This window comes from Lottia gigantea (assembly GCF_000327385.1).
Source record: "Lottia gigantea unplaced genomic scaffold LOTGIsca_22, whole genome shotgun sequence".
In the NCBI taxonomy this organism is placed as follows: domain Eukaryota; kingdom Metazoa; phylum Mollusca; class Gastropoda; family Lottiidae; genus Lottia; species Lottia gigantea.
Genome location: NW_008708555.1, coordinates 1704585 through 1720568, shown reverse-complemented (window position 1 = coordinate 1720568; position 15984 = coordinate 1704585). Strand labels below are relative to the sequence as shown.

The 15984-nt window shown below is 34.7% G+C and overlaps 2 protein-coding genes across 2 annotated transcripts in view; one reads left to right on the top strand and one right to left on the bottom strand.

Annotated features, from left to right (window-relative positions):
• Window positions 1-591: 591 nt before the first annotated feature.
• On the bottom strand, window positions 592-4057 carry LOTGIDRAFT_115736 (hypothetical protein; the record flags this gene model as incomplete). Its single annotated transcript, XM_009054590.1, has 8 exons — window positions 592-776; window positions 1113-1178; window positions 1507-1671; window positions 1985-2127; window positions 2385-2448; window positions 2677-2793; window positions 3232-3400; window positions 3653-4057. The coding sequence occupies 8 exons, from the start codon at window positions 4055-4057 to the stop codon at window positions 592-594; spliced, it is 1314 nt and encodes a 437-aa protein (XP_009052838.1).
• A 2929-nt stretch (window positions 4058-6986) lies between these two features.
• Window positions 6987-15984, top strand: part of LOTGIDRAFT_159893 (hypothetical protein) — a gene marked incomplete at both ends in the record, with an annotated part of 9313 nt that continues 315 nt past the window's right edge. Inside the window, 17 exons of the mRNA XM_009054589.1 lie at window positions 6987-7163; window positions 7639-7683; window positions 8131-8274; window positions 8558-8629; window positions 8875-8999; window positions 10232-10371; window positions 10818-10908; window positions 11224-11306; window positions 11537-11580; window positions 11929-12039; window positions 12359-12445; window positions 12727-12835; window positions 13192-13334; window positions 13654-13822; window positions 14185-14428; window positions 14857-14954; window positions 15229-15285. Coding sequence (XP_009052837.1) covers window positions 6987-7163; window positions 7639-7683; window positions 8131-8274; window positions 8558-8629; window positions 8875-8999; window positions 10232-10371; window positions 10818-10908; window positions 11224-11306; window positions 11537-11580; window positions 11929-12039; window positions 12359-12445; window positions 12727-12835; window positions 13192-13334; window positions 13654-13822; window positions 14185-14428; window positions 14857-14954; window positions 15229-15285 — 1939 coding nt within the window. The remainder of the gene's footprint in view (window positions 7164-7638; window positions 7684-8130; window positions 8275-8557; window positions 8630-8874; window positions 9000-10231; window positions 10372-10817; window positions 10909-11223; window positions 11307-11536; window positions 11581-11928; window positions 12040-12358; window positions 12446-12726; window positions 12836-13191; window positions 13335-13653; window positions 13823-14184; window positions 14429-14856; window positions 14955-15228; window positions 15286-15984) is intronic.

Sequence of the window (15984 nt, the reverse complement as noted above, 5' to 3'; positions counted from 1 at the left end):
CCTATATGGCAAATTGAAATCTGAACATAAGCCGGAGCAATTGAAGAAATTGCAAGAAAATTTGATTGAATCATGACAGCTATTAACTAATGAAGCACAAGATATATGGATATACTATTTCTGACATTTATTAACTCAACGTATTAATGCTCATACAGGCAGCGTTATCAAGAGAAGTGCTATTAACTAGTAAAAATAAGTTGCTATATTTGATTGATGCATGTACTAACACAAAAACAAACCTGACAACACTTATCATCAAGGGTCTAAGATAAACACTATTGAGTCAAATATGGGTTACCTTTGGTTGAGATTTCTTAACAGGTTTATGTCCTGTTAAACCTTTCATTTTATCAACAGGTACTGTGGACACTTTCTTCTCTAATACTGGTCTGAAATAAAATTATGTTGACATATTATCAAATTTATCACTATTATAAATTAAAAAAAAAGAGTCATTAACAGAAAGTAGCAGATCAAGAAAGGAATACAGGCATTTAGCAACAGATTTAAATACTATATCTATATCACTGCCCTTTTAATCATATTATAAACTCAATCAAGAACCAATATGAAACGTTTGGTAATAACTCACTGTTTGAGTTCTGGTAACGAAGCAGGTTTAGCAATATTTACTAGTTTTCGATATCTCATTTCTTCAGTACGTAAAACTATCAACCTTCGCTTTAAATTCATCTTAGTTTTAGTATCCATGACCCCTGCTTTAATAGCTGACATATAGGCATCTAGAGCATCCACATCATCACCATCAAATGCTGCAGCTTCTACAAAATACAGTGTCAGTATGTACAGATTTACTCTTGTGTTTAATGAACAATTTTCTAATGGATAGATTTTTCAAGAATATTTGTTTATTACTTTCAATGTCAGAATGTTATTCAATAGTCCTGATGACAGTGTGAAAATAACATTGAAAGATTGAAAGTAATAAATATCTTCAAAGTATCTTTTGTTGTTATAATCTTAATAAACTCAAAGTTCAAATATAAAGGGAAAGGGGTCAGATACCCTTTCCTATGAACCCTATATAATTAGTGATTAATGTTTTAAAAGAAGAAGTTTGTCATACTATTAATATTTTATTTATATACCTGCTTTAGCCTGTTCTAATTTAGCATCAATCTCTTCCATTTCACTGATTACTGCTTTATGTTTCTCTAACTACAAATAAACACATATTTCCACATTTCCATAACAGTTTGTATTATAAGTATCCTTATCCCAGTCATAACTGAGAAACACAATGTTCATAGCCAATCAGACTGTGACTTGTGATAGTGACATCATAAAATGCTTAGTTTAGTTTAAGTGAAATTGCAAGAACCACAGACATCTGATTGAAAATTGGAATGTTGCAAATCAATTCTGACAGTGTCCCTGAAACACCTTTAAAGTTTAAAAACCTCTTTAAAATCCTTTAAATATTCTTTTTCCAATAAACACTCAACATAAATTCAAAAAAAAATAAGTATGGTTTTTGGATACTTACCAATGTGTCATATGAATCTCCTTTATTATCTGCTTTCCCAGCTTGTATCATACGTTTAGTACGTTTCTTCTCTATTGTACCAGTTCGATCTAAAAATGTGTCTTCATCACTATCATAAAAATCATCAGCTTCCCAATTCTTGGCTTTCTTCTTACGACTTTCTGCAAATATAAACATTCAACAGTTTATAAGAAGCATGTTACAGATATCAGAAAAAGTTTCAGTTAGATTATTCAATACACCATTTTTTTTGCAAAACAAAAGTGGCAAAATGTACAGCTATTCACACTAGCTCTTCAAGCATCATTTTTTGTAATTATCATGTATTGCAATATGCTATTTGATCCTTTCCTTGATGGGACTATATTTCTGATGAAAATTTCTTTTTTGTGTGTTCACTCAGCACTGTAGGCAGTCCAAACACAACAAACATGTGATAGTGACAATCAAAAAGCTGTAAAAATGTTAACATACCATGTTTGGCCTGACGTAAAAGTTGATGTCTATCTAGTAGTCTACAAGCCTCTAAAGCACAGGCTACAACTGCCTCTTTCTTCTTACCAGAGATCATAACTTCAGCTATTAGAGGTTCTCCATTCTGACCATCTACTGGTAGACTAAAAGGGAAGGGTCATGACTTTAGAATAGTGTGTATATCTCTTTTAAAAAATACAAGTTAGAATTGGGTTTTTACAGAAAATAGATATATCTCTAGGCCCTTAAGTAACCCAAATGTTAAGCCTTTTATTGACAATAAAGTGAAGTGAAACTGCACCCTACAAGCTAATTGGGAAATTTGTCATTAATCATTTCTAGAATATCAGGGAAAATAGATATTTGTAACAGAAAGAATGAAATAAAAGATGATACTTACTCAACCCGACATTTATATTTACCAGGTGCTCCATCAGTTATAATATACTCTGGTAAATCACACCCTGAAATAATTTATGTCAGATTTCAAAGATGATTTATCTACAAGGAGCTTAATGAATTTAGATATCTTTGGAGATGCAGAGTTGAGAAACACTGATGAAGTGTGGCATCAGGTCTTTTCTCAAGAGTCTCAGTAGCAACATTCACTATGGTAATTTTTGACAAGCTCATGATTTTGCATATTGTGATATAATAGCTGTTAGCTTCAAGTTGTTAATCTTAATACTCACCTTCTCTTTCATAAAATCCTTTTAAAGCTTTTTTAGGATCATCAATATATAACTCTTCATTTTCAGGTTTGAGAGAAATTGTCTCCCCTTCTTCTACTTCTTCTTCAGCATCATCTCCTGGAAATAAAAACATTCCTTTCTTATAGGAACTGTATGGAAACAACAGGCATGATTTCTATATATAGGCAGCTTGATTGCATCAGAGCTTCAGTTAATGAACAATTGTTAGACAACTAAATTAGCAGGTATGTAACTATGTATGATGCCATATGAACAATTCTGATGATTACCATGTAGAGATGAAGATGGAAGTCTGCTGTTGCCAAGCTCTAGCAAACCTGGTCTAGAGGTAGGGTCTGAGATTAACCAGTCTCAAGATAAGATCTGCAATCGTTATCGTGATATATTAATGACAAGATATTGTGATATCAACTTAAACCAATACTGCCAATAAGTCAATTATCGTTTTGGGAGAACATTGGATTGAAAACATAGTGCATATCATAGTAGGCAAAAATACAACAAGCCTCAGCCAAACTATTGCAATTAACTAACCCATGCCCCAGGAGCAACCATCATCTCCTGTCATTTGTTGTCGAACTCTCTCATTTTGTTCTGCTTCAGCCAGTCTTAAGACTTCCGCTTCACGTTTCTGTTTTTCTCTCTGTTGTTTTATTTCTGTTATTGATAATTCAGACTCTTCTTCTTGGTCTGTTTCGGGACCCTGAAAAAATAACAGAACACAAGTTACTATTACTGGTTAGATGTTTGATAGTTAATCCATCTGTTAGGATTTACCAAATACCACACATACTGGTATCTTTTACAGACTGAAAACACTTAGGCTCATACAGAGTTGGCTATTTGATTTGATAATACACCTTAATTTGACCTTAGACCTGTTTAAGTTGAGTCTCAAAAAAATCTTATGGATTTATATATAATAAAGCCTGTCATATAACATAAGTAGACAAACCTGTAGAATGTGAAGTCTTGTACTTCCACCAAATTTCACCACATGACCAACTCTGATTCTATGATACACATTTGGCTTCACTTTATTTTTATTCAACCATGTTCCATGAGTACTGTCTAAATCATACAAATACCAACCGGATTCAGAGACACTTTCTTCAGGATTCTTACAAAACTGTACAACTGCATGATATCGGGACAAAGATGGGTGCTCCATAGTTACATCACAACTAGGTAAACGTCCAAAAACATAGAATGCTTTGCCTTTCAATTCAACATTTTCAATGATAGCACCATTTTTTAAAACTTCAAATGAATAACCTTCTCCTGGCAAGCCACTCCAGCTTGGCTCCTTATAAGGAAATGTAACTTGTCGACTGTTGTAGTTTCTCTGCAGGAGAAGCATTGGAGACTTTCGGTTTTGGTGGTTGAGGGGGTTTGATCTGTTTTTCATTTGATTTCGTTTCAGCTTTTTTGTTGTTTTTATCAATATTTGTTATTGGGGAAATAAGGGGTGCCTTTCCGGGCATTTTAAACTGAATAGTTGGCTTGACAAATTCCGTGTCATTCTTAGATTCTGCATTTTTGGCTTCCTGGCTACTTTGGTCTACTGCTGTATTAGTTGATAGCTCGGTTTCCATTATTGCTTCATAAGAAACAACGTTTTCTTCCGACGTTGGTTCAACAACATCGCTTTTGTCCGCCATCATTAATATTCTAATCGCTTACAGCAATGAACAAATTCTTTAAATCGAAAATCTTTTAAATGTCTGTCATTTATTGAAAACTCAAAATGTAGAAAAAAATATTTATATGAAAATTCGAATTTAATTTGAAATTGGTTTAAGCTACCTAAAAATTAAAAAAAAATATTAAGAGATAATTTGGTTAATGGTAGATGCGGCTAAAATACCAAACGTAACTCCTCAATAAAAGAGTTGAAAACAGACCACAGCTAAATACTACAGTACCAACTTTCACCCAGACCACTATTAAGTGTGATTATAATGATCAATACGGCTCTGATAACGATCAAAGGGGTTTCATTATGCTCCTTGATAACGACCAAGGAAGGTCGACCTTGATTTCCATCTATATTTTCCGAGAGATTTTCCACGTCAAACATTTTTCTAATTCATTAGTAGGAACCCAGGTCGCTTTTGTTCTACTTCATAGGTGTGCAAAAGCTATTTTTTGAACCGGACAATATTTTCAAATTCTTTTGCCTATATAGCTTTGAAATTAAAATTAGAGTGTCAGTAGGTAAATTGGTGTTGCTGCCCTGCCATTGTTTTCCTAGATTCCATTCTATTTGTTATCTTCAGTCAACTATGTACATCCTTGAATCTCTTGGATCTCTTGGATCTCTTGGATCCCCGGATTAGTATGATTACTTTTTATTATTGTAAAGTCTGATTTAACCAACACGGCTCTGGAATTTTCTTAACTTCCAGAATATCTTATAAAATTCTAAGGTACACGTGCACATGTTCTGTTAGTTCAGAAATCGATAATTAGGCCTTTATTCAATCAATCGAACATATTTCCAACAAAACAATAACTTGTTAACTTCCTTAGACTGATCTGACGATTGCGTGTTGCTAACTTGATTTCAGTTAAATTAAACCTGTGGTAAAAAGTAAGTGTTTTGATCTATACATCAACTCTTTCTAGGTTTTTGACTTCAGAATTTCAAGTTATCCAAGAGGCTTGCGGTAACACCATCAAGGAGATCGTATTTGTCAAATTTGTTATTGAAAAGAACCATATATCCTACTACTTATATATCTAAGAATTATAGAATTGGGAGGTGGGAATGATTCCAACATGAAGTATATTAGAGTTCAGTAATGCTATCCACTGCGCAATAAAGGGACTCTTAAATATAAATATTAAATATTAAATGAGCGGACAGAAGTATGTTGAAAATGAAAGGTTTCGAGACAATGATATCAATCAGGTTATTTATTGACAAGTCGTGAATAATCCAGTCAATATATTATATAATAACAATAGGTACTGATTAACAATCGAAACAGTCTTGGTTTCACACTCGGAATTTATTCTGAACAAATTAGCACTCAATAAATGTATATCTATGAGATGAAATTTCAAAGATATAGTTTAAAAGAGAATATTTCAAAAGATAATTGCGTTTTCGATATTGATATTACCCTACATCACAAACCTAGTCACTAAGGCCAATATTTGTAGACAGGGATGCCAGGTTGAATCACAGATGTGAATAAAAAGGAAACGGATAAGACAAAGGATAGAAATAAGGTATAAACGTTTCGAAAGGAAAAGAATTCCAAATCATACCCCGATTTGTTTTTCTAATAGAATAATCCTGCAATGATTAAGTACTTAATCTAATCACGGTATATTGTTTTGCACTCTATGTTGCAGGCTAATGCCGCTGTCCTGGCATAATTTCCCTCATGGCGTTGCCCGTCTTCATTAGCCCACATGGTGCAGAAAAGTAGGACGTAAACCTCCATTCATTTCATTTCATTTTTTTTGCTTTACATAGGTGTTTATATGGACTTCTTTACTCTTAATACTCTGAAATCGTACCACATCATGTTAATTATACTATATTGTATTCATAAGCTATGGTAATTTATTTAATTTGTACTAACTTATAGAAACACACTGTGCGCAACTACATTATCTTGTATTCGAGTTAAAACTGTAATCTAGTATTTTGACTCTACAATGCGATTGTGTGATTAACTAATTCGTTAATCTGTAGCATTCAAATCAATCCTATAGCAACAAACACAAGTATTAACTCTCATATTAACAGTTAGTTTTGATCTCAATCAGCGTCAGGGTATACCAGGAGAAGATGGACCATATTTAAACACAAGTTCAGATTGATATTTAAGTGTAACGGGATATTACTAGATTTTGTATTGGATTATTCCACATAAAATGTAAGTTTTGAATAAAAGATCTGTCTTCAAGAAGATTTAATAGTGATATTATTGTACTCAGTCGAGCCGTATAGCATCGGTATCATTAACCACATCGATTATCTTTAACCACATCGATTATCTTTAACCACATCGATTATCTTTAACCACATCGATGTATTAATTGTGCACGGACCAAACGTTGTAATTCCATAACGATTAGTTTTACCAAAAACTGACATTGAACTGTAAAACGTGATAGAGCAAACTCCCACACAAGTATATTATTTTAAACGCATGATTTGACTCTGAAGTACTACAGGAAGCTTAAATGCGTGTTATAACTTGGTGTCCTGAACAATGCAATGATAAAACCTCTTTAAGCCAAAAAATTTTTTCCATATACAGAATATAAAAATGCCGACTGTATCTGGTAAACGAGAAGAACTGTACGGGAAGGCCAGAACTTTCCAGGCGGAGACTATGAAAGCCAACCTGACAAAGTCGGTGGTATTACAAGATGGCGACTATAACATGACTAATAACCAATTAAAACAAGGAGTTTGGAATACCAGTGCTGCTACAGATTTTACCGTAAGTCTTCACGATTTGTAGATGATGGAATGGTATTTTACGCTCATATGCCTATGAAAGGGCTATTAGAGATGAGCATAGCCATGGTGCCCCAGGACAGTCCTAATCACCCAATAAATTTCAATTTCCAACTATCGAAGGATAAAAACTGCTGCACACGGGGTCTTGGTTTGTTGTAGTGTAAATGTAACCATTTTTCCATGAATGGACAGAAAACCACCAAGTCAAAAAACAAAAAACACGTCTTTAGTTATTGCTCAGTAATCCTTTCCATTTCTTTGAAAGATGACGCGAACATTCAATATTATTACATACAATTACACGATTTGCATATAAACGAATTGTCTAAATGATTTACTACAAAAGTCACTATTCCAGCTATGGGAAATAACCTCTGTATGTATAGTTGATATTCCAGACCACAGTTAAATGCTATATTATGCATTTCGTCTTTATTTCGTATTTATCTTTACAGGGACAATCATTAGCAGAGGGATGCAAGAGCGTTCCAAAAACACAGGTAACTTTTTCTTTTTATATGACACATTTTACAACAAGGTGTGTCATTTCTGACAAAATAGCTCTCCAGATAATTATGGACCTAGTATCACCAGGTCACATGATGTCACCGTGCTTCAGTGTCTGATGACGGAATGAAGTCAGTTAGAACGATTCCAAAAAAAGTGTGGTTGTAATTCTTAACTCTATCGGCGTTTGAAATTCTAGTGACCTTGAATTAGTCATCTTTTCTGATTATTTCAGTCACTGTAAATGATCGTGGATTATTCCTGAAAGATCAATGCCAAGAGGTTTGGCCGATGACAAGTTTGTTGAAAGAGCTCTCATAAACCTAAGCTGCGATTCTACTATCCTGCTTCTTTCTTCCTTTTGAACCTGAGTACCATATCTGAAATATGTAAATTACTTGATAACTTTATCATCTCATCTATTTTGTCATCTATTTCAGTTGGACCACCATTTTGAACTGGCTGCAAACGAACCAGTAGAATCATCTAACTACCAAACTAGTCTCTCTCATGCCGATTTTAACAGTAAAGACGGTCATGTACGAGCTGTACCTTGTGAAATAGATAGAACAGTTAACTGGCCCGTAAGCTTTTATTATTTTATTTTATATCTGCAATTTTTTAAGAACATTTACATAGTATTTAAAACTATAGAATCTAAATGACCGAAAGGCATAGAACAAAACTTGAGCAACCCGTGCATTACTAGTTTCCAGAGTTTTTTTACCTCAATGACCTTATACTGGTATACAAGCTATCCTAGCCCTTATTTCGATATGAATTTGAATTCCAAAATCGGAATTGCGTTGGCAGCTTAAGACTGGCTTTATGGACATAACTATATATAAATTCTTATCATCTTTACAGGATATGGCACCTCAATATATTGGAGAACAGAATTTAGGAAAATCAGAATATTATAATCAGTATATGAACACGGTAAGTGGAAAATAAAAATCTCATTAGATAAATATTGGAAGGTGGACTAAAAGAGGACTGGATAATTTGATATTAATGGTCATATTGAGCCCTTTAAGAATTTATCCTGTACGGAAAACTTATAAACTTATCTCATGCAAATCAGACATCTCGTTCCCACCTGTCTCTGACTCTGATTTTGGATTGGCCAACCCAGCATCCCTTACGACATGCTAATGACGATATATTGATGTATCTATTTACAGGAAGGGAGTCTCAATGCCCCGGTCTATCCTAAAGTCAATACGTCTAAAATGCAGCTTCCTCTGGATCCCGAGATCTTCCACAAACAACGAAACACCAGTATAGTTCTTGGTACAGATAAACCTGGGTAAGGAATTCATCTTATCTCAAATTAGGTCATGTACGTGCATATTATAGATAGGTTGATTTGGACAAAGAAAACCTTCTTTCAAATTAGGTCAAACATATACATATTATTATAGTACAATTTTGAGTCATTTTTTAATTGGTAGAATAAACGCAGATCACAAAATAGATCATGTATGTGCATAAAAAACTAGTTCACGGTTCAAACAAGATAAACCCAACCATTCTGAAACCCACCACTCTCTTTCACTGTAAGATTTAATCTGTAAGTCTGAAATGTTGTTATGCCAAGGTCACGGGTAAATAATTGATTACAGTTGTATTATTAAATAATTATTAGTCGTCGAACTTAATGAGATGTTTTTAGATACCGTTACTAACTATTGACAAGATTCCCTACACCTACAACATTTGACCATTCTGCCACGGAAAAGAATTTTTCTCTCAGACATTTTTTGAAAGATTAGCGCTCTTTGATTGCACCCGTTTTTATATACATATTTCTACAGGATTGGCAAAATTGGAACATAACAATATTTAGATGACATCTTTTCCAAACCTGAGTAACATTGCATCCGCAAGTATATAAACCAAATAAGACTAATGGATGCAACTAAAAGTATAGGAACGTGGTTCAAACAAAACCGGCGATAAATTTGCGGGCATTGGAATAACGGAATTGGTATAGTACATTGCATGCGCTTAACAAAGTTGTCCATCAATAATTAATACAATTAGAGTTTTTATTGGCAGACATCAAACCATCCTGATAGTTAATAGTTTACATCTTTAAACATTGCCTTGTGATTGACTGAGAACCTTTTTAATATGTAGAATACGGAACGATAAATAAGATGTGAAGCGATTACAGTGCAGGTTTTCGAATATTCTAATTAGAAGTTCTCTTTTAAAATTTGCTTTTCTCGGAGATTCGGATAAATATTCTTAAGAGAGACACTAAATGCTTGGCTAGGGTACGTGCATAGTATAGTGGTTTCTTTAACGGATACTGTATTGAGGATTTTTAAATCTGGATCTATTGTATTTATAGACTGAATTGTTCATTTATTTGTCAACTATCCAATTCCACTACCCACGAACATATTCAGCCTATTTAGGTATATTTTTTCGGTAAATATCCTGTTTTGCTATCTGTTTTAGTATTCAGTATGTGTCTATAACATCACAAAATTATCCAATTTTGTTATCTTGATATTTGTTTATATCTTTCAGTAAATTATCCAGCGAGCACCAGAGTAGTTACCACGAGAATTATTTAAAATCTCGAGTTCCACTTTCAGTACCCAGTAATAACCTGTCCTCAGAGAAAAACTCGTCACACGTTTTCAGAGCCGGAGACTACGACAATATCTGTAAGTAAGATGTACAACCAATCTTATGATTACATCATATTCGCCTGGACAGAAGCTTAGGTATAACGCTCTATTGTATCCAAAAGGACAAAGACCTTATTGTGGTGAATTTTGTTTTATAGTTTACTTACATTTTAAAATCAAATCTGGCCATGTCAACATCCCTGACAGAGAGTTTGCAGATTGCATTACTTATATATTCATCAATACAAGCCGCGTCTATGTATAAGACGAATATGTGGTGTCTTATGGTGTTCTATGTTTCTTTGTCTGTTCATCATTCAATACGCAGCAATAGTCAAGATTCACACTCTATTTCATGGTTCTTTGTGTTTTATTTTGTATTATTCATTGTGTATATTCTCTTAATCACAACTATATATTCCTGAATATAATACGCACTATTTATTAGACGCATATCATATTTCATTACTACTCTTTTTCAGGCGGCGATTTTAAAACAAACAATATGACTGATTATGGCCCCAGAACGAGAGCGCCGGGTGAACATGTCACATTCAATTTAAAACAAAAAGAGTAAGTATCAAATATACTTTTTAGAACAATTTTCTGATTTTAATAACGTTTGGATAATCCTGGATAGACGGTGATGAAGACTATGAAAATAGTCGAGTAGACCCAAGGAGATCTTCTTTTCCCGAGATGTTTAAATGTATGTTCAAAGGCGATGATTTGATTCGGATTATGCAGGATAGATCAGGATGACGATATTCGACAAGCGTCGACTATCAGACCAGACCCACGGAGATGTCTTAATAGTCCGGAGATGTCAATAAATCTTTTCGCTTTGTACAAATAGCAGGGTAACACTATGTATATTTATCGTTTCAGAGATCCTACTATGAAACTTGACATTGAAGAAAACTTACTGTCGAAATATGCCCAGGAAAATACTGTTCCTCGAGTCCGAGAAGGTAAGATAAATCAACAGATCAGGTACTCATATTTAGGCCACTTTCATCAGGAGCTAGATGTCCCGTTGCATTATAACCTCAGAAAATATTCCACGACAAATCTGATGGCTAGTTGGATATGATAGTTTCGCACCAAGGTTGCCGTACGTATTATTAACGTGACCGCACCCAACAATGTTTAGGACACGACTGTTTTCATTATATTAACGGTTTCTTTTTTCTCTTTTCAGATGCTAAGGGAAGTCGATTAGACCAGGAAAATGCTCACTTTCAAGTAAGTTATATAGCCTTGTGAATGTTACTTTGCCGGGTATCACTAGCGCGACAGGACATGTTAATCCCTCCGAAACACCTGATGCCTCTCTGCCACGAGAGATGTCAGCTCTTTGTACACATAGCTAATTACGTCTTAATCACTCTTTTGCATTTCCACATGCTACAGCTAGCTGGCGTTTCTACAAAATTGAAATGATTAACCTTGCCACTGGCGGAATCTGAGACCAACGACTGTCGGCAATTTGCTTTGAATCCGATGAAATGCTTTGAATCGCCAGTCGACTTGAGCTCACCTGTATGTTACATTCAAAATACGTTTATCTATATCGTGCTGTCTGTTTTTCAGTTCGGTGCAGATGAAAGGACTACCGAATCTCTGTATTCTAAAGACTTTCTACTAGCTGCTAAACAACCTAGAGCTCGACCACAGTTTTATAAAACACCTTCAGCAGGCAAGGTAAGACTTGATTAACTTTGTAGATTTAATGTAGCGGGGTGCAGGCCCGTAGCTACAAGGGGGCATTCCCCCTCCTCGAAAAAATTTATTGACCCTGATCGTAACTATATCATGTATATCATGTCCGAATGGGCAGGGCCAGACATTTGTCGGGATGTTATTAGCGCAACAAGCTGCCATTTTTTGCTTGAATAAGGAACAATTTTTGGTATCTTTGATCTTTCCATACTTAGTTGAATTGCCACTCTGAAACCTTTCCCCTTGAAAACTTGAATATTTAGTACTACCTCTTATCATGTATTTTATATTATTCTTGTAGGTTATCCAAAACGATCCCGTATTTTCTAATTTCGGTAAAACAACACATAGTGTTGACTTCTCTCAAAAACCTGTCGAAGAAAAATTGGTAAGATCAACGTTTCTTTTACTTCGACCAGAAAGATTGTAGGACTTTCCAAAAACAACTCCTGTTTGGGTAAAAGTGACTTCAACGTTTAGTTTGATTCTGTTAAACAGAATTTAAGAGATTAAAACTGATAAAGTGGGCATATTCACGTTTGTATAACTTTGTCATTGGCTAAAATGCTACTTCTAAACCTTGGTGATATGGCACTTAACATCAGCAACTCAATCTGAAATTGGATTGAATGGTATATACGAAGTAATGTTTATTATTAATTTTGCCAGCAATGGAATGGTAAAACAGAAGCTGTTAACAATATGGAGAAGAGAGACGGTAACAATGTTAACTTCTATACTGAAGATCACAGGCCAACCCCAGACAGACAGATTTCATGTAAGTATAAGGCCATACTCGTAACAACAGCTCCATGCCGACTAAAAACTCGAATCTAGGACCTGTATAGAACATCGAGAAGACAGCATGTCCAGATACGCTGAGTAGTATCAAGACACATTTGGTGTTTGGAAGAGGCATTAGGGTGAGAATATCATGTAACATAATTTGAAGTCACAACCAGTGGTTACCAGATAAGAATCCGCTAATTTTCAATAAGAATGTCTTATCTTTGGACGAACCAAAGTTAGGATTTTATAAACCACCAGAAAAAAAAAACTGTATTGGTAACCTCGCCTCTCCGTCTCAGTTTGGCTTTTTCTTGTTATTTATCACAAATCTTTTCTATTTTACAGTAGCTCATGGTGACTACAAGAAACCGCCACCATCATGGCGGCCAATGAAACCACAGAGGGCGCCACCAGTCCAGTTTGATTTCCTCAAGGCCAACGACGCTCTACCTTATTCTGGTAAAGGTACACGAGACACAGAAGCTAGAGTAAGGACTGTCTAAATTTAGGAGATTTTCAAATATAATAAAGGGAGATTTTTTAAATGAAATGTTGCCTATGAATAAAGAGTTAATATCCAATGTTTATAGAAATTTTGGTCACTATCAAACGGGGTCCTTTTGCGTATATGGCATAAGGTCTGGTTCCTTTTGCAGCTAATACAGCCAATCTTTATTGAGTTATTATGATCAGTTTTTCTACAAATACTGTCTTATTTTGCTATACTTTCTACTCTTAAATAGAATTTAAATATTGTTGTTTCGTGAAGTCTTTTAGACTAAATGCTTGATTTGTCTTTTATTTCAGTCGACATTTAATGGCACGTTAATGTCAGGAATTGACGCTCTACAGAGATTAAAATCTAAAGAGTTTAATATCAGAAAAGGTGTGGAGTTAAACAGAGACACCCATTTTACTGTGGGGGTACCCAATCTCACCCCTGATCTCACCACAGAAAACAGAGCCCGATATACAGGTAAACTTACACTTACTGGAACACTGTAAAATAATATTTATAAACTGGTCCTCTGTAGCACGACGTAGTACGCACGACGTGGGGTCTTGTTCTACAGGAGAAGCACTCCAACGTACTACAGATTGCGGTATCTCAAAAAATCTCAATGAAGATTGGTGTCAAAAGCTACAAAGTGTCATATCAAAGGATCTTCCACTAATGTACACGTGTCTGCTTACACAAACACCAGTAATCATTTGTATTCGATTTTCAAAATTGTGCACATATAGATCGTCTTCCTAATGTAACAGCATTATTCTGCACCTGTAGTAGGCCTAATACATTTCTGTTTTCCATTTTACGGTACACTTCTATATTCACAGGTCACCAAGAACTCCACCAGATGAGACCAGCAGGAACAACTGAAATAATTCCTGAAAAGAAATTCAGCCATTTGTCAATCAGTCAGAATACACAAGACTACAGACCGAACGATCCTTATGTTAGAAATACCAAGGAATCTCTGAGAGCCAGGAATCTGTATCGAAGTGAGATCTTCGAGAGTAACCAGTCGCCATTTGAAACTTCTGTTATGAGATCTGATTATGTCCCTTTGAACACAAGAAGGTAAGATTAGAAACTGAGATTGCGTTCTGCAAATAGTCAAAACTTGTAAGGTTTGATGTGTCCTTAAATACCACTGAAAATTAAATATGCAAATGAGAATCAAGAGCTATATTTCAATAATGTTATGTTTCATTTCCTGGTGCGGAAATTTGGGAATCCGGGTGTATTCATTTATCGATACAACAGATTCGGCGGTCAACTTTCGGTTTACGCCATAAAATAATTCAGACGAGAATAGGGCATCAGGGTATTTGATTTCGTCCAATATTGTCGTGAGACATTACCAATGCTCCATGCCGTTCCTGGGATTGTGAACCAATTTACGTTGGAGATTGAATTTAGATTACTATAATCCAAGGGAAGTAACCCCTTCAAATCTAATCAAAGAATCTACCTTACACCTTTGATATTATTTTGTTGTATTTTAGATATACTGAAGATCAACTGAGACGAATTGATCAAGTGAATACAATTTTCTCAGAACCTTTAGAAAAATCTCATCTATTTCACACAGTACCTAAGTCCAGTAAGTACGAAACCATTCAGGAAAAGTAAAACAATTATTATCTGTTGCTGGTTTATGGACTACATGTTTTGAATTCGGTACATTCGGTACCTGTTTTGAATAACGGTATATCAATCTGTCAGAAAGCGTTTGGCGCGGCGAGAAATAAACTTTTCGAATTATTTGAGATTGGAATCGGTGCGGACACATTAGCTACCTATTTCTTACACTTTATATTATGTACATAGTTACTTCCCTTTTTAATCTTACATTTTCCCGCTTTTTTCTATTTCAGAGTCCACTATGATGACAACAGCCATGACAGATTATATCAAACCCGAAAACATGAATGGTACGTCCACTTGAGTGGGTTTACAAGTTAAGAACGAGTCATGAGCATCGTAGTATTCAGAGACCACTTCTTTTCCACAATTCCGCACATTATGCTATATATTTGAAAACAACATATTATTTTCGAGAACCAGATCATGGGACAAATGAAACACATTAGTTCTAGAGCATCTTTGCCAATTTCTTGCAGTAAGACTACTATCGAATCTAAAACCTACAACTTTTGGTTATCTTTACAGGACCAAATCTGTTGGAATCAAGATAGGAAGATCCTAGAACTAATACCAGATATCTTTACCAGAAGGAGTTATCCCCCATGGTATCGAATACACCACGACAGTATTAATAACATGAATTGAAACAGTATTATCAAATACATGTAGTTTTATAAGAGTCCAAGGAACAGTTATATGGAGCACCATTCTCTATCTACCCATATTTGTCAAAGGTTTACCGAGTCGGTCTAATTATCTGACTTTTTCATGCCGTGATCTACCAAACAGATTCTTCAGAAACACAGATTCTGTTGATATTTAATATAGTAACTTAGTAATTTATTTCACGAAACAAGGCTCACTATTATTTATTTAGACTGTGATATCAATTTCTATGTAAAAATACATTTTTGTTTATATTGTTGATGTTTTTATTTATTTTCGTTTATCATAATAAGATTTTTTATGAAAAGTTTGAGTTCCAT